Consider the following 21,245-nt stretch of genomic DNA (forward strand, 5'->3'; position numbering starts at 1 on the left):
TTACCGACTGCAGTGAAGTGAACCTCCGAGCGCTTGAGGAGGGAGCTAGAGAACGGTTGGCCGAAATTAGCGTTCATAAATCGGATCAACCTTGAGCTAAACGCCGCTTGCTCGGATACTCAAAACTAACTTCACTGCGGTAGGAAGAAGTGGGAAATATCTATAAAGAGAGACGGATTCACTGCAGCACGGATGAATCTCACATCGGATTTTGGACTCAATCTCAGCTGCTGAATCTCTGAAGCTGGAACTCGTCGGCTGAAAAACATATACATATATCTACATATATGTATACATACATACATACATACATACATACATACATACATACATATAAACATGTATCCAATATATATTATTCAGTATTAATCATTATTTATTTGTTTTTGTATAGTTATATAAATATGTATTAATATGACTAAATAATTTATTAAGTAAATTATGAACGACTGTGTGCTTTGTAAAATGCTCATCATACATCGATATCGGAATATTCCATTCCTATTCTATTATTATAGCCACTAAGCATATTTAAATATGCTGAACTATGTATTAAAAATATACTTAAAAAATACAATTGTTTATAAATGTAGCTTTGATAGATGTTTGAATATGGTTTCCAGTAACAAAAAAGCGTGTTGTGATCGATTAAATGCGCTGATACGTCATTGTGCTGCTAAACACATTACGCTGAGTGGAGTGGAGTACCGCTCCAAGATGGCCGCCCTAAATCTCGTCAGCGACAATAGGCGAGAGCGGTCCATGAGGCGTCTATTCTTATATTATGTCTATGGGTAACACAATAAAATCACCGGGATAAAGTTTGTTTTGGTCTGTGGCCTGCAAAGATAGCACCGAGTGACTGCACTTAAACGCCCCACAACGTCTGACGCAGTGACGTTGGCTCCAAAGCTCTATTGGCCAATAGCAGACATAGAAGGCAGTTCTCCTTATTAACATAACGATGCAGCAGAAAAACAGCAAACGGAAAAACACCAAGCAGAAATACAGCGAGGGGATTTATTGTTGAAGAAGAGAGGAATACGATCAGCTAAAGACTTACTAGTAAATTAATTTGTTCCCCTGTTATGGAAGGGGAACGGATTATTTCAGGCAGCTAAAATATGTGGTTCCCCCCTCATAACTTTGCCAAAATACCTGGAAGTGTTTTCAAACTTGCAGGATTTATTGGAGATGAAGAGAGGAATAAGCACAGTTAAAGATTTTGTGAAAAAATAATTATCTCCCCTTTTATGGAGGTGGAACGGATTATTTCAGGCAGCTAAAATATTTGGTTCCTCCCCTTTAACTTTGACTAATAATGAACAACATTTTCTAAAATCACATGATTTGTTGTTGATGATGAGAGGAATAAACACAGTTAAAGACTTGCTGGTAAAATATTTTGTTCCAATATTATGGTGGGGGAACGGATTATTTCAGGTTGCTAAAATAATTGGTTCCCCCAAGTAACCTTCGCAAATATTGAGAAAATCTTACCAAAATCACAGGTTTTGTTGTTGATGAAGAGAGGAACGAGCTTGGTTAAAGATTTGCTGGTAATATAATTATCTCCCATTTTATCTGGGGGGAACAGATTGTTACGTCCACCAAGGGCACAACATGTTTGAGGACACGAGACAAGAATGAAGGTTCAACAAAATATTTTATTCTTAAACTCTCTTGAACTTTGGTTTTTATTTTAGTCAGCTGCTTCGGATTTTCTGTGAAGAAAAAGAGAGTTAAATGCCCTCAGTTTCCCGTGTCCCCAAAAAAGAAAAACAAAACCCCAAAAGTATTAACAGAAAGTTGCACCTGGTGAGCCGATCCAACAGAACAAAACGGTACAGCAGGGGTCCGACCCTATACCGGGCCGTCTAAGCCCCTACTAGTACCGGACTAAAGCAAAAAGAACCTAATGCAAAAGAAAGATCGAAACCAGGATAACCGGTCCCACCAGGCCAAAATCACATTAAAAAAGCAAACAAACAAAGGCTAACAGAAATACCGCATGGGAGGCTGGAAACGTCAGCTGCGGCCCACAGCGACTCGACGTGCGCGCACCGCGTCAAGACGTGTCCCCGTTGGTGGTGGAGCGAGCGGAAGTGAGTGGAAGGGCGGAGATCCCAACATACCGAAACCCAGCCTATAGGCGGACCAACAGCGCCACAAATTAACGTAATCAAATGACCAAAAATAAGAAATTATCCAAACTTCAAAATATATTAACAAAAGGTCATTCTACTAAAGTCTATAAGAAAACAAAGGAAAAAATAAACAAAAAATCATCATAATGTGCCCGAAGCACATAACACCCCCACCCAAAGACTCTGAATGGGGATTGATGTAACCCGTAAGAAAAAAAAAAAATCTCAACCCATTCAGAGAAAAATAAAACAGGACTAGAGTCGTGAGAGTGCGTCGGCCACTACGTTGTCTTTACCACGAACATGTTTGTTAGAGATGTTAAATGATTGGAGTCGCAGAGACCAGTTCATCGAGCGGCGGTTTTTATTGCGCATGCGATCCAGAAAAACTAACGGATTATGGTCCGTAAAAACAACCACAGATCCGTTAGAACCGCCTACATACACTTCAAAATGTTCTAAAGCCAGGACAAACGCTAATGCCTCCTTTTCGATGGTGGAATACCATCTCTGATGCTTGTCAAGTTTCTTTGAAAAATAAGAAACCGGATATGTTCCACCCCATCAGTACCATTCTGGAGAAGGACAGCTCCCACGCCAGAATCACATGCGTCCACAGCCAACTTAAATGGTACATCAAAACGAAGGGCAGACAACACAGGAGCATTAACTAGCAAATGTTTAGTTTGCTCAAAAGCAGATTGACACTGATTAGACCAAATAAAAGCTACTTTAGGNGGATTTTCTGTGAAGAAAAAGAGAGTTAAATGCCCTCAGTTTCCCGTGTCCCCAAAAAAGAAAAACAAAACCCCAAAAGTATTAACAGAAAGTTGCACCTGGTGAGCCGATCCAACAGAACAAAACGGTACAGCAGGGGTCCGACCCTATACCGGGCCGTCTAAGCCCCTACTAGTACCGGACTAGAAACAAAAGAACCTAATGCAAAAGAAAGATCGAAACCAGGATAACCGGTCCCACCAGGCCAAAATCACATTAAAAAAGCAAACAAACAAAGGCTAACAGAAATACCGCATGGGAGGCTGGAAACGTCAGCTGCGGCCCACAGCGACTCGACGTGCGCGCACCGCGTCAAGACGTGTCCCCGTTGGTGGTGGAGCGAGCGGAAGTGAGTGGAAGGGCGGAGATCCCAACATACCGAAACCCAGCCTATAGGCGGACCAACAGCGCCACAAATTAACGTAATCAAATGACCAAAAATAAGAAATTATCCAAACTTCAAAATATATTAACAAAAGGTCATTCTACTAAAGTCTATAAGAAAACAAAGGAAAAAATAAACAAAAAATCATCATAATGTGCCCGAAGCACATAACACCCCCACCCAAAGACTCTGAATGGGGATTGATGTAACCCGTAAGAAAAAAAAAAAATCTCAACCCATTCAGAGAAAAATAAAACAGGACTAGAGTCGTGAGAGTGCGTCGGCCACTACGTTGTCTTTACCACGAACATGTTTGTTAGAGATGTTAAATGATTGGAGTCGCAGAGACCAGTTCATCGAGCGGCGGTTTTTATTGCGCATGCGATCCAGAAAAACTAACGGATTATGGTCCGTAAAAACAACCACAGATCCGTTAGAACCGCCTACATACACTTCAAAATGTTCTAAAGCCAGGACAAACGCTAATGCCTCCTTTTCGATGGTGGAATACCATCTCTGATGCTTGTCAAGTTTCTTTGAAAAATAAGAAACCGGATATGTTCCACCCCATCAGTACCATTCTGGAGAAGGACAGCTCCCACGCCAGAATCACATGCGTCCACAGCCAACTTAAATGGTACATCAAAACGAAGGGCAGACAACACAGGAGCATTAACTAGCAAATGTTTAGTTTGCTCAAAAGCAGATTGACACTGATTAGACCAAATAAAAGCTACTTTAGGACTAAGTAGGTCTGTTAAAGGAGCAGCTACAGAGGAAAAGTTTTTACAAAACCCCCTGTAGTAACCAGGAGGTTACTACAGGGGCCGCTATCTAACCATTGCTAGATAGCGGCGTAGCTCAGTATGAGTGGTTGGTACTGGAACAGACAAAATAGCCTCTACTTTAGCCTCAACGGGGCGCACTTGACCTCCCCCCACCCTTTTTCCAAGATAGGTCACCGTCGCTTGGCTGAATTGGCATTTAGAGAGATTAACTGTCAAATTAGCCTCACTCAGACGCGCAAAAACATTCCTTAAATGTTCAACGTGCTCAGCCCATGTAGTAGAACAAATCACCAAATCATCCAAATAAGCCTCACAGAATGATAAACCTAACAAAACCACATTCATTAGCCGTTGAAACGTCGCCTGGGTCTTGCGCATCCCAAAAGTCATCACCGTATATTAAAGGAAATCATCGGGTGTGACAAAAGCGGAAATTTCCTGGGCTCGTGCCGTTAAGGGTACCTGCCAGTATTCCTTCAGCAAATCCAGTTTAGTCACAAACTGGGCAGCTCCCACATGGTCCACACAATCCTCCATACGAGGGAGTGGATAACAATCTGGTCTAGTCACCCCATTTACCTTCCTGAAGTCCGTACAGAAACGGTCCTCTCCATTGGCTTTAATAGTCAGGAGGCATGGCGAACTCCACGCACTACTGCTGGCAACAGCAAGTCCATGTTTCACCATGTACTCCACCTGCGTCTTCAAACGGCGCCGCTTGTCTGGATTCACTCTGTAAGGATGTTGTTTAATAGGCTTGGAATCACCAACATCAATATCATGGCTGAGCACACGAGTCTGATTGGGAATGTCTGCAAACAGCGACCTATAAGACTGGATCAAACGAATTACATCAGCCTGCTTGGAAAAGTCAAGGTGAGACAACAAGAGAGGCAAGTTTTCCAACACCTCTGAATTTGGAAACCTTCCTTCGGGGAAAAGACGTCACCTTCAGGTTCAGCACCGGACAGCTCCTCCCCACCTGCCCCAACGCATTCGTCAGCTCGTCCACTGGAAACACAACTGACAGATTTATTCAGAGTGGGCGCACGCTCGATATACGGCTTCAGCATGTTAATATGATATAGGCGTGATGTCCGCCTCCGATCAGGAGTCTAGACCAGATAATCTCGATCTCCGACCTTCCTCCTGAAAGTATAAGGGCCACTGTAGTGCGCTTGTAAGCTGGAACCAGGAACCGGAAGTAACGCTAACACTTTCTCCCCAGGCTGAAAAACTCTCATAGTCGCATTTCTGTCAAACAAAGACTTCATTTTAGCCTGAGCAGTTTTAAGATTTTCTTTAGCTATCTCGCACACACGGTTCAGCTTCAGTCGAAAGTTACTGACGTAGTCCAATAAATTTTGGTCAGATTTTTCACACAACCACTTCTCTTTCAATAGCTTCAAAGGAACACGAACAGTGTGAGCAAAAACCGTGTCCGACGGGCTAAACCCAAGAGACTCCTGAACCACCTCCCGAATAGCAAACAGTTGTAAATGTACACCTTCATCCCAGTCTTTTTCAAACTCCAAACAGTAGGTGCGAAGCATTGTTTTTAACGTTTGATGGAAACGCTCGAGTGCGCCCTGACTTTCCGGGTGATAAGCGCTGGAATGACAGAGCTTTATGTCAAGTTGACGTAAAACCTGCGCAAATACTTTAGACATAAAGTTAGACCCTTGGTCAGTCTGCACAACCCGAGCTAAACCAAACACTGAAAAAAACTTCGTTAATGCTTTCACCACTACAGGCGTAGATATTTTACGCACCGGAAAAACCTCTGGAAAACGAGTAGAGGTGCACATCACTGTTACCAAGAACTTATTCCCTGCTTTGGTTCGAGGTAACGGACCCACACAGTCAACTAATACTCGTTCAAATGGTCAAAAGAAATGATGCAAAATGCGATCATAGATTTTTCTTATGCCAAGGTGACCTGCTAATGGATTATCATGTGCTAACCGCAAAATTTCTGAACGATATGGAGATGGAACAACAATCAGTTTCACCACACTCCACTTTTCAACAGGAGAGACATTATCAGAAGACCATCATCTAAAAAATAGCCAGTAGAAATGGAGTCAGACTTATCAGTTAGTGCATCGTTAAATAAAGGTGCTAAACTTTTATCAGTTTTTTTGGAGCCCCATCAACTGCTGTCTATGGTTCTTTTTTATCAGTGGTTTGATAACTGCTGTTTTCAAAGCCTGGGGGAAAACACCTGAAGACAGCGATGAGTTACTATTTGGATCAGATCATTAGCAACGACAGGCAGGACTTTCTTAAAGAAATGTGTGGGTAGGACATCCAGACAGCAGGAACTGGAGCTTAATTGACTTATAATTTCCTCCAGGGTTTTATAATGAAGTAGTTGAAATTGGGTAATTTTTCCTGTATTTGTTTTGTTAGGGCACAGAATTGGTACTTGCTTTGTATAGGATGTGCAGATTAATCCTCTGATCTTTTGAATTTTCTCTGAAAAGAAACTGGAAAACTTGTTGCAGGCATTAGATTGGAGTTCAGGTGGAAATGTCATTGGAGGATTTGTGAGTCTGTCAACAGTAGCAAATAAACCTCGAGCATTGTTAATGGTTTTGTTTATGACATCTGCAAAGAAAGCCTCTCTTGCATGTTTTAGTGTTGAGTGATAGATAGGTAGTCTTTCTTTGTAGATGTCATAATAAACGTGCAGTTGAGTTTAACGCAATTTCCATTCGGCCCTACGGCAGAGTTGTCATGCAGATTGAACTGTTGGTGCATTTCTCCATGGAGATTTCTTCCTACCAGTCACAACCTTCACTTTAATGGGNTCCATCACTACTCCCAGGTTTCGGGCTGATCGCTGGTTTTAGTTGTAATAACTGAAGCTGTGCATTGACTCTAGTTCGCTCCTCTTTAGGTCCAAAGATAATGACTTCAGTTTTGTTTCTGTTCAGCTGAAGAAAGTTTTGGCACATCCACACATTGATCTATTCTAAGCATCTGTTCAGTGATTGGATGGGTTCAGAGTCACCTGGTGACATCGTGATATAGAGCTGTGTATCATCCGCATAGTGGTAGCTAATCTTATTTCCTGTTATAATCTGAGCTAGCATATAGATATTGAATAAGAGGGATCCTAGGATTGAACCTTGGGGTACCCCACATGTGACCTTTGACTTCTCTGATGAGAAGTTTTCGATTGAAACAAAGAAATCCCTATTCTTTATGTAAGATTCAAACCAGTGGAGCACTGGACCGGAGAGTCCGACCCAACTCTCCAGTCGATTCAGTAAGATGTCGTGGTCAACAGTGTCGAAAGCTGCACTGAGGTCCAACAGAACCAGCACTGTGGTTCTCCCACAGTCTGTATTGTCATTGAACACTTTGACTAGGCCGTCTCCGTGCTGTGGTGAACACGAAAACCAGACTGGAAGGAGTCAAAGCAATTCATTATTGTTAGGAAGTTATTTAATTGTTTATTTAACTGTTTAAAAACTGCTTTTTCAATAACTTTGCTGATGAATGGGAGGAAAGAGATCAGCCTCTAATTCTGCAGCAGTGATTTGTCCAGATTGTTCTTTTTTATCGGTGGTTTGATAACTGCTGTTTTCAAAGCCTGGGGGAAACCACCTGAAGATCCACTATTTGGATCAGATCATTAGCAACGACAGGCAAAACTTTCTTAAAGAAATGTGTGGGTAGGACATCCAGACAGCAGGAACTGGAGCTTCATTGACTTATAATTTCTTCAAGGGTTTTATAATGAAGTAGTTGAAATTGGGTCATTTTTCCTGTATTTGTTTTGTTTGGGCACAGCATTGGTACTTGCTTTGTATAGGATGTGCAGATTAATCCTCTGATCTTTTGAATTTTCTCTGAAAAGAAACTGGAAAACTTGTTGCAGGCTGCATTAGATTGAAGTTCAGGTGGCAGCATCACAGGAGGATTTGTGAGCCTGTCAACAGTAGCAAATAAAGCTCGAGCGTTGTTAATGGTTTTGCTCATGACATCTGCAAAGAAAGTCTCTCTTGCATGTTTTAGTGTGGAGTGATAGTTACGTAGTCTTTCTTTGTAGATGTCATAATAAACGTGCAGTTGAGTTTTACGCCATTTCCATTCGGCCCTACGGCAGAGTTGTCTTGCAGACTGAACAGTTTGTGCATTTCTCCATGGAGATTTCTTCCTACCAGTCACAACCTTCACTTTAATGGGGGCAATGTAATCAATGATATCTGAAAGTTTGCACTGAAAATCATCTACCAACTTATCTACGTCATTATAGCTTAAGGGTGAGGAAGAAGAGTAGATTTGATTAAATGTTTCTGCTGTGTTTTCTGTGAAAGTACGTTTTGTGATTGCAGCTGTTTGTACAAGTGGGTTAACGGATAAAGAACATTCAAAGATAACAGCAAAGTGATCCGACAGGCGACATCAGTTACAGAGACATTGGAAATAATAACTGGAGCTTAATAATAATAATAAGGTCCCATGTTATGGAGGGGGAACAGATTATTTCAGGTGGCTAAAATATATGGTTCCCCCCTCATAACTTTGGCAAATAAAGAGCAAATATTACCAAAATCACAGGATTTCTTGTTGATAATTAGAGGAATAAGCACAGTTAAAGACTTGTTGGTATATTAATTTGTTCCTATTGACGGAGGGGGAACAGATTATTTGGTAGCTGAAATATCCCCGTACTCCTCATTGCTTTGGCAAATAAAGAGCAACCATTTTGAAATTCTCAATGATTGTTATGTGTGATAGTATTATAAATTCACACAGTGTGTTGGAAAACTGTTTGGTGACTTACTTTTTTGTCAGGCTTGAGTGACAAAAGTAGGAAAAAGACTGATTCTGTTGGCAATGAAAAAACAACACAAAAGAGGGTAAGAAGACGTCCACACAAGACCTCGTTTATTTATTTATTTTACGATTTTGTTATTGCTTCTTTTTTAAACAGCAGCTGATTAAAACTGAATGTTACAACCTTGACATGATTTTATTAGTTATTTTTACACGGAAATCGATCAGAAGTGTCGTGAAAATGGTCATATCCGCCATATCTGCCTCTCTGGCTGCAATCCACGCTCCCGACACTAGGAGAACAGCTTTCACAGCTCTGTGAAGCTGACACCCCACCCACGTCACAAGAAAATCCAGCAAATAGTCTGATGGGTTTGTGGAGTGTCAGCTTCACTCAGCTGATTTTCACAGGGGAACAGAATTTCGCACAAGACCGCCTCTCAGGCTGCAGTGCGCGCTCCCGATACACAACGGGGAACAGGTTTTCACACAAAACCTCAACACAGAGAGAAGGAGGCTCCGCCTTGATTGTTTTTATAAGCGCGTAACCTTCCGCTTCATAAAGTAGTGCCAACCAAAATACAACAGTGGCAAACATCATACTCAATCATTTGTGATTCTATCTTTAACATTTTTCAGAGCCATAGACGGAATTACAATTTAGATATAACTATTCCACAGTTATCTATGCCCTGTATTAGGATTTGTTGTAAATAAGGTTTAAAATGAACCTCCATATAGGGGTCAGCCAGTATTCTATAAATAAAAGCACAGCTAAGATATTTATTTTTATGCAAAGTTGTTAGGATCTTAGAAAATCCGTTGTTTGTGTAACAAATTAACTTTAATAATATTATTTTAAATACATATTTGCTTGGTGCACAGATTGGCTCGTCTCTTTTCGCCAGCTCAGAGGGTTCGGGTCTGTTCATCGGCCTGGCTGGGACTGGGGCCGCTGGCGGAATCGCTGTCGCTGGATTTGAATGGAACGTGAGTAAAGAGCACAGGATCCATCCGTATCGGTCCGGTGACCAGACACTTTACAACTTGGAATGAAACACATCCGGCCTGCTGATATCTCTTATTTCTTTTGTCATTTAATGGTTTTAAAAAAAGATAAAGACAGAGCACAAAAACTAATCTCCCCTTTGTGTTTGCAAACAAAAGATCTGGATTTGCAGCTTTTGTATCCATTCTTTCCGAGGACTTGAAATATTAAATCACCTTCAGGTTTGGTGTAACATGCAGCAAACAGCAGTGGCAGCATTGCGACCCTTTAACTCAGCGATGTCCAAAGTCAGGCCTCAAGGGCCAGTCTCCTGCATGTTTTAGCGTGTTTCCTGGTTCCACACTCCGGAATCAAATGCAGAACTTCATGGCATGCTGAGGAGGCAGTTGCTCCATTTGAGCAGCTGTTAGAACAAAGACATGTTTAAAACTGGTAGGATGCCTGCGCTGTATCCTAACAGTTTTATTCATGCCTCAACCTAACCCAACCCAGCCCAGTCCGGCCTTGCAGACATGAAATTGTTGTCTTCTTCTAAAGTGCTCATAGCAGATTTTAATCATGTGGTGTTGTGTTTTTTTTACAATCTGCTCAAAATCATTTCTTTTGTTTGCCCAATCTCAGGCAACTTATGTGCTGCTGGCACTCGCTTGGATATTTGTACCTGTCTACATCTCCTCTGGGGTTAGTTTACACACACACACGCGTGCACGTGCGCGCACGCACGCACACACACACACACACACACACACACACACGTGTGTTTTCTTGTCAAGGCTAGTTCTGCAGGTACATTTAGGTGCCAAAACATTTTTTCAAACAAGGATTCCCCACCTTATAAATTCTTTAACAGGGTGTTCCACTCACAGCTACTATTTCAAAACAAATGTCAAAGGTTACTCTATACCTCAATGTTGTACATTCAGTTTAAGTAATGTGAACTCATTAAGCTTGTCTGCTGTCAGCAATCATCATAACTGAAGTATTCACATACTTTTTTTCCCCCCAAAATTTGTCAAGCTACAATTACAAGCTTTCATGTGGTTAAATACTCTGTAAAACCCCTTTTTGCTGTTATCAGCAAAAAGGGTTTTTTGCTGATTCCTTTGTCTTTATCAGATTTACACATCTAATCTGTGAACAAGAGTCTCACCACAGATTCTCAATTGCTTTTCCATCTGGACTTTGACCAGGACTATGTTTAGGGACATAGTCCTGTTGGAAGGTGAACCTCTGCGTTTTGTCTCGAGTCTTTTGCTGTCTCTAACAGATTTTCTCCTGTCAGTTTTGGTAGATGACCCTGTCTTGTTAGGTTTCCACTACCATGCATGTTTTATTTGCTCAATGAGACGGAAACATTTTATTTGACAGGTTGTGAATAAGACTGTCATGAACATGAATAAGTCTTCATGAATATTTATGACTGTTGTCATAAAGCGTCATTTGGTAAATCATGACACTTTTAATACAAAGTTGACAAATGTCTTCATTATGACAATTTGACATTAACCAAGAAATCATAATCTGGCATAAATTTGTTATAAAAGTATTACTGATTACACTTTAAAAATTATGTAGCTTTATGTTATTAAAGCTAGAGTGACCACAGGTGAGGACTCCACCCCCACAAGATGCTGCTCAGGGTGGTGGCCCATGTCACCCATATCAGAAACTGTCACTGATTGTGGGACCTTTAAAAATGTGAAAATGTGTGTTTTCAGATCGTGACAATGCCAGAGTATCTGGGGCGTCGTTTTGGAGGGGAACGGATCCGAACATACCTCGCTGTCCTCTCACTCCTGCTGTCCGTCTTCACCAAGATATCGGTACAGCAGGAACAAAGTGACAAGAGGAAAAGTGCAACAACACCAGAGCTAAAAATAACAACAAAAAAATTCAAAATGAACTTTTACTGCCTGCATTAAAAATGTGTTTTGTTTGCTCGGCCAGACTGACTTGTACTCTGGAGCCCTGTTTGTCCAGGTGTGCCTGGGATGGAACCTCTATCTGTCCACTGTCCTCATGCTGGTGGTCACTGCTCTCTACACCATAGCAGGTAGACGCGATCGTAAAACTGCATCTATTGCATTTTGATTTTTGCTTTTTAGGTTTTAGATCCAAAATATGACATGCACAAGTGTTTTTTTTATGCCTCTGATGATGTAATTAATAATAATTATATTCATTTGTTGTTAACAGATTTGTTTTTGACTGTAATAGTTACTACAAAGTCATTTGGAAGACATCTGAAAACAAATGACTGGTGAAAATGTTCCTTCCTTCCCTTTAACCAGGTGGACTGGCTGCTGTCATCTACACAGACACTTTACAGACATTTATCATGATCATCGGTGCAATCATCCTAACAATTACTGGTATGGGCAAATTGTATCATTTCAAGGCAAATTCCATCTAAAAAATACATAAACATATACAGTGTTGTCTAAATGCCATTTTCTCCAGGCTTTGTATTCAGGTAGAATGGTGATCCTGTGGTGTGTTGAAGTGAGCTTAATGAACATGTCTTTGAGGCATTACAAGGATGCTTCAACATTTTTCTTTAATCTGTGTTTTCACTCATTTCCAGTCCAGTAACTGTACATTTCCAAAGGACCAGTGAGGTCCAATACAGGCTTCAGTACAACCAGTGACTCCTTATGGTGCACCAGTGAGATATGGTGATACTTGGAGAGCTTCCTGAAGTGGTACAGTACTGCAGAGCCCCTGATCTAGTTCTATATATATAAAAAAAAAGAAAAACACTGACACAGCTTGATAGTTGGAACATAGCATTAGGACCACATGGTGATTCATGAAGGGCTACTGGTTGGGTCTCACCCTGAGCAACATATTATGGTCAGATAAAAGGACTGGACTGAAAATGAAGAAAAACATAAATGTTTCAGGACAACTTCAGCATATTACAACAATACCCAAGTATTGAGTTTTAATGTGTGTGTGTGTGTGTGTGTGTGTGTGAATGCGAATGCATGTAGCTTTTAACAAGATAGGTGGCTACAACAATCTGGAGCAAGTTTACAGCATCGCGGTCCCAAGTAAAATTATCCCCAACAGTACCTGCCATCTGCCACGGGCCGACGCCATGCACCTGTTCAGAGACGCCGTCACCGGAGACCTGCCATGGCCAGGCATGACACTAGGGCTCACCATACTAGCCACCTGGTACTGGTGCACAGACCAGGTACATGCCAAGTACATACAGAGCTGAAATTAGGTTTTCATTTATTAAATATTGTAAGCTGTAACAGTGTATTATGTGATTAAGGAAATTTTAACCAAGAGACCACGTGGTTTGAGATTTTTTTTTTCTGAATGCTCCAAAGATTTTACTGCTTGGTTCAGCTCATGTAGAAAGACTAAGTTTAATGTATTGTAGAACCAAGAGGCTTTTTTGATTGATGGTGAATTTTGATTTTAATTAACTTGATTGATCCACTTGACAAGCTAGTGAGTCAGGCTAAACTATTTTAAAGAAATTCAAACATTGTGAAGAAATGTCTTCCTCAGGGCCTTTTGGTGGACCCTTAGAAGTCATCAAGTTGAGAAATTTGAAAAAAGTCATTCTTCTAGTGGAGGCAAAACAGACCGAAGAAGCTCACTCTTCTATTTTAGTGAGAATATTCTTATTCTATGTTCAGTAACTGTTACCTCTGAAAAACGCACAGCTGTTTTATCTGTCCTCCAAGAAGTACAGACATGAACGTGTAGACCTCCATAATCCATGGATGCTTGTATTGACTCAAACTTGAATACCTCAAAACTGTCATGTTACAATCACAAACTTCAATATTAGGGTAAGGACTTAAAATTTTTTCTGCAAAAAAACAATCTGATGGGATGCTGGAAAAGACTATTATATGCAGGTTTGTGCAGCTGGTCTATCAGTGAAGCTATTCAAGCATAAAATAGCATCTCAAACACTTGAATAACCCATCTTGAAACATTTAAACTGTCTTCTTCAGTTGGATTCTGGCTGGTTGAGTCAACAGTTGACAAAGCAACAGTCTCTCCTTTTATTTAAAACATTAATTTTTGGTCCCGTAACAGTACTTGACATTACATCTACATCTACACAGGTTATCAACAACCTTTGTCAAATATGTAAAAGTAATCAACATAACCTTGTGTAACCAAGCATAGTGCTGTCAGTGCTAAAGGCTGATTTGTTTCCAGAAGTAGACATTTCATCTGTTCATGTTGGATATGAACAAACATAAGGAAAAAGAAAAGCAACTGAGATAAGTCCAAGCTCAACATGCTATGGGGGGAACTGAAGTGCCTGGTTAGGCAGAGAAGAATGCTGGAGCTCACTGGATGTAGTACTACATGGAGAAAACATTTCAGTCTTTTGGTCAACACAAATTATCTGTGGTACATTTGCATTTCTGTTGACACAAATATGAACTGATTTGTCTCTACCCAATATTCTTCCTCACAGAGATGTATTCTTACCATAGATAGTTCTTGTGCGTAGGCCTGTCACAATAACAAATTTTGCTAGATGATTGTTTCAGAAATTATTGTGATAAACTATAATATTGTCATTTTGAGACCATTGTTAACCAATAGCATAAAAATTGTCCAACAATGCAAATATACCCTCTAAGGGGTCAAACTCATTTCAAAAGACCATTTAACACTGGAACTGCAAGACCTTTCAAATATAAAAAAATGTGAGGGGAGTGGAAGGGGTCTGCATTAGGCACTGTTCACATTCAGATCCTCCAATTGATGGCAGGGAAGAGAGGAGTATGAAGCGGCTCCACAGGTTCAGTGGTTCTCCACGGTCATCCAGTTTGAATCCGAAGCGCTCTCAGACTGCAGCTGTCACGTTCAGCTATTAAACCAGCGTTTTCCCAGCTCGCTCCTCCTCACTGGGCTTTCTGCTACGCTCTGTGGTAGGAGACCAGGAGCCCGGCAGGTAACTGAGGTAATGGTCACACAGTGACGACTGGAGATATCGCTGCTCCCTCTCCATTTATTTCTATGGAGTTTGTGCAGCGAGGCGACAGATGCTTGTACTTATCCCGATGAGCAAACAGCACAATTCATTCATGTGAAATTTGTAGCTCGCACACGCAGAGGTGCACACGCAGGCTAGCAGCGCTACACAAGAAAGTTGAAAACTGTCATTTTCACTATCTGTCCCTTGTGTTGGATTCAGCCTGAATGGAGGAAAACTGAGGCTTTTAGCTCCCTGTGTGTTTAGCCGTTACCAAGGAAACGAGAGGGGAGGAGTAACTCGAGGCACCAGAATTGAGCTTTCTATCATCCAGTCTCAGGTCGAAAGAGAGAGACGACGAAAACAAACAAGCAATAGTACTGTCCTCATTTTATTATCGAGCTCATTTTAATTTATCGTGCAATTAATTGATTTGTTTATCGCGACAGGCCTACACTGTGTTGTAGGTCTTAAAATGGAGATGACAGCGACGAGTCCAGCCTGAAGTTTCGAGTTTCTAAACTAGAAGTTTTGTCAGCAAACTCTGGTCTGTTCTGAGCCACTGCTCTACCTAGCAGCTTTATTAGTCTGAGATGCTTTTTTCTGAGAGGTTCCTGCTCGCCCTTTCAAATTTCTAAAGGAGCTGAGTTTTGACAGAGACACTCCAAACAACCCCATTTGGTCGGCTGTTTGCTGAGGCGATGTCTTCCTGTATCCGGGGCTGTGTCTCCGTGGCGACCTCCCAGAGCGGGGCTCTACCTGCAGCTGGCCCAAGTCGGGCGGCACCAACTGCCCCTGCCAGTAACGGTGTCCTCCAATCACGAGCCCAGCGGTCCGGGGAGGGCGGTGGAAACTTCCTGGTTTTGCAAGGATAACTTTGGGTCCCCTGATCCTCGCATCACGAGCTGGAGACCTTGAGGTCTGAAACAGAGAAAGAATACACAGAGATGAGTGACCGACTGAGTACCACAAGGTGTTATGTATTCAGTTTTCATAAACTCAAGTATTTAAGCATTTTATTAGTTAATTTTTTTCAGTGATTTCAAATTAGGTTGGAATTGTATAACAATATAAAGGCATATCAGAAAGTAACTTAACTCCAAGATATTTTTTATGTTCTACTAATCAAAGCTCCCCTTAATAAACCTTACAGACTGCTTCACTTTACTTAGCATCCTTTCAAAATATATGCAACTCTTAAAACAAACCATTTTATTGAAGCCACAAAAATACCTTTAATTTGTGTACATAAATAAACTCCTTTGAAATAAATGTCACTGAAGCATTTTTTTTAGCTTTTCTAGAGTTAGTCAGTGTTTATAAACTTTTAATTTGTAATGAATGACTTTCTATTTTCTTTATAAGCTGGAAAACACAAAATGTAGAAGCCTAAATTCAGTTTTAGTTCATTCAGACCTTTAGAATAAACTAAGTTTATATTTCTTATGATAATTTGTTCATTAAGATAAAAATGATTACCAACTAAATCCCTCGTGGATACAAATTTTATATACTGCTCAAAAAAATAAAGGGAACATTTCACTTTAATTTTGTGTGTGGCTCCAAATCCAGGCCTCTATTGGTTAATAAATTTGACTTCCATTGATGATTTTTGTGTGATTTTGTTGTCAGCACATTCAACTTTGTACAGAACAAAGTATTCAATGAGAATATTTCATTCATTCAGATCTAGGATGTGTTATTTGAGTGTTCCCTTTATTTTTTTGAGTAGTGTATTAGAGAATTTAAGGCCCAGACACGTGCAGGGGGGGCTTGAGTCACTGCCCCTTTTATCCTTGATGCCCCCAGTACCCTTTAGAGTTTTTTGTTGTTGTTTTTTTTAAATGCACAGCACATTGCATTAGCATAGTGTAATGCAGGGGTCCGGTATCCAGCATGTTTTAGTTCTCTCCCTAGTGGTAGTAACAACCTCCTCAGCAAGTCAATGTTCTTAGACCTCTAATGAGCCATCATTGGATCCAGGTGTGTAAAACCAGGAAGTGAACTAAAACATGCAGGATGCCGGACCTCCAGGACCAACTTTGGGCACCCCTGGTCAGATGTAATGTGCAATAGACTATGCTAAAGCCCTCCAGTAAATGTGCATATGTAACTGCAGTTAAAGATTTTAAAGGTGTGGCTAGATGCGCAGTTGGAGTGGAGCCAGTGGCACAAAAAGTGGGTATGCAGCGCATCCAACGCATAGGGGCGCTGCACCATAGGGGGCGTCAAATCTCCATCTGGAGGGGGCGGTGCTCCGATGATGCCTTCGCATACACTTCACCGCGCCCTTACGCTCCTTCACCTCGTACACGTGTACATGTAAATGTAGCGAGTTCTACCTTTCACGCATCTTCGTCTCGGGGGGCAGGGCCGATTTATGTTTTCGCATCCACCTGAATAATATGTAGTTGCGCCCCTGAGTGGAGCCACACAATTTTTTGACCTCTTTCGTTTTATTCTTTATTCTTTTTGTGGATAAGTAACATTTGTTTCATTTTTATTTTTGAAGTAAACCGTTTAACTTTAAGAGGATCCAGTCTGGTTTTTGTCACTTCGTCAGCAAGTGGACCAAAAGTGAAATATGGAGAGCGTCAAGCTTATGGCTTCATTATTTAGGAATCTACACAAAATAAGCTATAAAAAATAGCTACCTACTTAAAACTCTAAAAGTGTGTCAAACAAAGCTGACTGATTTATTTAGCCACCAAACTTGGTGGGGAAAATGGCAAAAGAAAAAAAGTCTCCAATGCTCCCAGCTAGAGGTCTGCAACTTTTTTCCACTGTGAAACTACACTATTGCAGAAATGGTTTATTTGTTTAAAGAATAATATTTCTGTATGCAATAACTGCAGAATTTCTCACCATTTCAACCCTCTTCAGCTTTCCACATCATTGTCTATGCTCTTTATCAGTGTTTTATTTCACAGTGTCTGGACCAAAGTAATTGGAGTAAACTCAAAAATATTTCTCTCTCACTGCAGTTTGTCATCTCTTGAACAGAGTAGAGAACACACCAACAATCTTATCAGACACAAACTGAAAATAAAAACTGCTAAGAACAGTTTCTATAAGTACAAAAAGGAATAGGAAGCCAGTCACATTTTTATTTCATCTTTTTACCTCGCTGCTCCACAAGCTAAACCATAATACGACGTGCAAATAAACTATGTCTAGAGAGATACAATAAACTCCCTTTGCTCACCTCTGTCACTGTTAATGTCAAAATGACTGCTTACCAAAATCATTAATGTACATTGTGTAAAAATGGTTTATTTTTAACAGATACATTTAAAAATATATCTTTTAAATGTGTCAATTGCCTTAATTTTTAGGTGTCCAAGATGTCTAAATAAAAACAAACTACAAAAAAACAAAAACAAAAAAAAAAAAACACAAAATGGAGCAGCCATATCTATTAAAAATCTCATAAACATGACAGAACAAATGTAGCCAGTCATTTATGCTTTAGGTATTTACAAAAGTCACACAGATGATCTTTTTTTACCAATTCTTTTGCTCCTGGGTGCTACTCTGAGTTCAAAACTGTCTTGCGTCTAAAATAAAAAACTAGCTTGAAAACTGCTCAAATCCTCTTATAACACAATCTAACATTTTAGCAAGCAGGAACACTTGCTAAGAACATAAAATTATTGCAACAAGTGAAACTTTCTTTAATCTCATTGTAGTTGTGTAAAGTGTAAACTATAAATTCTAATTTTAACTTCTTACATGATTATTACGAACCTCAGTAAAATGTGGAAAACATGTAATCTTTTAATGCATTGACAAAATCAGTAATAAACTTAAAGTAGTTTTCTAATTGTAAACTTCAGAGAATATTTTTTAATCCCTCCCTGTTCACTGTGGGGGGAAAAAACTGCTGGAAAAGGGTGATAGCATAACGACAACTAACAACAGCACATTTGCGCTGCCCGAGTCAAATGCTGATGTTTGCGTATCCACACATGGAGCAGGGGGTGAAAATGGGATTGGGATTTCAGGGACACCCACCAGCTGGTGGGAGGTGTAAATTGACTCTTGTTTGTCACAGTTTCCTGTTGCTTTTAATGGCTTAACCATTGTTCTGACAGTTGGTAGGGGCAAATGTAGGCAACTGGTGTGTTTCTTGTACACAGTTCAAGACTTAACACACATCTGCCTTGGTTAAAGGACATGCTGCAGGATGACATGACAAAAGCCATTTGTAACCTATTGTTTTCTTAAAGTGGGATTTTATTTTAAGTTGGATCATTATTTTTACTTGACATAATGAAAAAATTAACTCTTGGTTCATTGAAATGATTATCTATATGATTATTCCAAATTATTTTTCTATGTACATTTCTGCAGTTGACCTATAAGTTAAAGTAGGCATTATCAGAATTTTGTGTTAGTGTTTAAGACTTCTGTGTTTTTTCCCCTAAGTTTGAATATCTGAATTGTCTCCGAAAAACACAGGTTTGCATTTTATTTCAAAGGAGATTGCACCTTATTTCACCCCATCTGTTCACTTAGTGTCTTGATCTAATAATTTGTTCCCGTTTTATTTCCTTTGAACATCCAGGTTATTGTACAACGATCCCTGTCAGCTAAAAACATGAGTCATGTGAAGGGAGCGTCGATCTTTGCCGCTTATCTAAAGTTGTTGCCCTTCATCTTCATCATCCTGCCGGGTATGATTAGCCGAGCTCTCTATCCAGGTGCGCACACTCACACTCACTCACACACACACACACACACACACACACACTGAACATGCTGGCACAGATTTTAATGAAGAAAACAAAGGTAAACATCTCACGTTTATTCAGGTAGAAACTTGCTTTGCTATCAGAAATGAAATGAACTGATTTTGACATCAGTTTGTAAAAGAGGTGTGTGTGTGCATGTATGTGTGTGTGTGTGTGTGTGTGTGTGCTGCTTGCATGTCCATGTGCCTTTTTTACAAGTCTATTGCAATTTTGGGGAAGCTCAGGACTTTCCCAGTGATCACTTTAACCTGAAGAGGTTAAAGGTCATGCAGGATAGCTGTAATTCATTGATTATTTTTTTAGATTTAAAAATATATTTCAGCATTTTTTAAAGGATTGATGATAGCATGCTTTGATTTTTTTTTATTGCACACTAAAAAACAAGAAAACTACTCAATTTTAAATTACACAAAATATATAAACATAAATCTAACATCCTATAATTTTTCCTTTTTTGAAGATTTACTTAAAATATACACCATACAAAGGCATGCCTACTCATTTAAATCTTTCACNATGCCTACTCATTTAAATCTTTCACATGTCACTATATGTGTTTAATACAATTTTATGTCACTATTTGTGACATAAAACTGCACACTTGTAAAGTGAGAATGATGCATGGTTTGAAAGTCATTAAGGAATAAAAAGCTGAAAGGTGTGGTGTTCGCTTGGATGCATCAGAGCTGGAACCTCCTTGCCACTTTTTTCCACAGATAGAAATGTTGCCCATTCTTCTTTTCTAAATATCTCAATCTCTGTCACACTGGATTTAGAGAATCTGAACAGAACTTTTCAAATTTTGCCACCGGTTCTCAGTTGGATTTGGAATTTGACGAGGCCATTCTAACGCACTTTAAATCCAAGCCTTGGCTATATGTTTAAGGTCATATGCTTGAATCCCAGTCCCAGTCTCAAGTCTTACAGTGTCTAAAAAGTTTGTCTTCCTGAACTGCCATGGATTTAGCTCCATCTATCTTATCAGCTCTTTTCACCCTCCTAGCCCAGCATCATGCAGAAGACATGAAGCTGCAGCAAACACGTCTTCTTATGGCCTCTGGGCTGCTTCTCTGAATGAGTCTGAGCCCGTCAGTTCAGGGCAGGGGCCTATAACCGCAGGCTCCAGAGCTACAGGCTCATCATTTTCTCAAAATGTATTAATCTGGATCAATAATTATGTCAGATAATAAATATTTTAATTATATAAACAATATAGAGTCAGGCTGGTTTGAACAGTTGCTCTATTTTGATGCAACATCAGTATAGATATTTCCCACCAGATTGATCCAAATGGTTTATGGAATGTTCTTTTATATCATTTAGCTTATTTTCTTAGGTGGGCCGTCAGTTTTTCCACACTTTTTATATGTGGATGGAAAAGACTCTGCTGGCCTCATTTTACAAGAAACTTGGCTAACACTTTATTTGAAGGGAGTTGAATAAGACTGTCATGACACTGTCATAAACATGACATAACACCTGTCATGAACATGAATAAGCCTTCATGAATATTTATGACTGTTGTCATAAAGCTTCATTTGGTAAATTATGACACTTTTAATACAAAATTGACATTATTCAAAATGTCTTTGTTATGACAACTTGACATTAACCAAGAAATCATTACTGTTTAA

The 21,245-nt window shown here is 40.0% G+C and overlaps 2 protein-coding genes across 3 annotated transcripts in view; one reads left to right on the forward strand and one right to left on the reverse strand.

Moving 5' to 3' along the window:
- Window positions 1–19,743, forward strand: part of LOC107834558 (sodium/glucose cotransporter 5) — a 24,015-nt gene extending 4,272 nt beyond the window's left edge. The window contains exons 3-9 of one of the 2 annotated variants that reach the window (XM_016666120.1): window positions 9,774–9,878; window positions 10,519–10,578; window positions 11,616–11,720; window positions 11,845–11,950; window positions 12,189–12,269; window positions 12,891–13,096; window positions 19,425–19,743. In XM_016666120.1, coding sequence (XP_016521606.1) covers window positions 9,774–9,878; window positions 10,519–10,578; window positions 11,616–11,720; window positions 11,845–11,950; window positions 12,189–12,269; window positions 12,891–13,096; window positions 19,425–19,613 — 852 coding nt within the window. In that variant the 3' untranslated portion in view covers window positions 19,614–19,743. Of the gene's footprint in view, window positions 1–9,773; window positions 9,879–10,518; window positions 10,579–11,615; window positions 11,721–11,844; window positions 11,951–12,188; window positions 12,270–12,890; window positions 15,341–19,424 lie in introns of those variants that run through there. The other variant, XM_016666121.1, reaches the window with a different exon arrangement.
- Window positions 13,915–21,245, reverse strand: part of fam83gb (family with sequence similarity 83 member Gb) — a 19,233-nt gene continuing 11,902 nt past the window's right edge. Inside the window, exon 5 of the mRNA XM_007542157.2 lies at window positions 13,915–15,778. Coding sequence (XP_007542219.1) covers window positions 15,425–15,778 — 354 coding nt within the window. The 3' untranslated portion in view covers window positions 13,915–15,424. The remainder of the gene's footprint in view (window positions 15,779–21,245) is intronic.

Source organism: Poecilia formosa, unplaced genomic scaffold, assembly GCF_000485575.1.
Source record: "Poecilia formosa unplaced genomic scaffold, Poecilia_formosa-5.1.2 Scaffold662, whole genome shotgun sequence".
Classification (NCBI taxonomy): Eukaryota; Metazoa; Chordata; class Actinopteri; order Cyprinodontiformes; family Poeciliidae; genus Poecilia; species Poecilia formosa.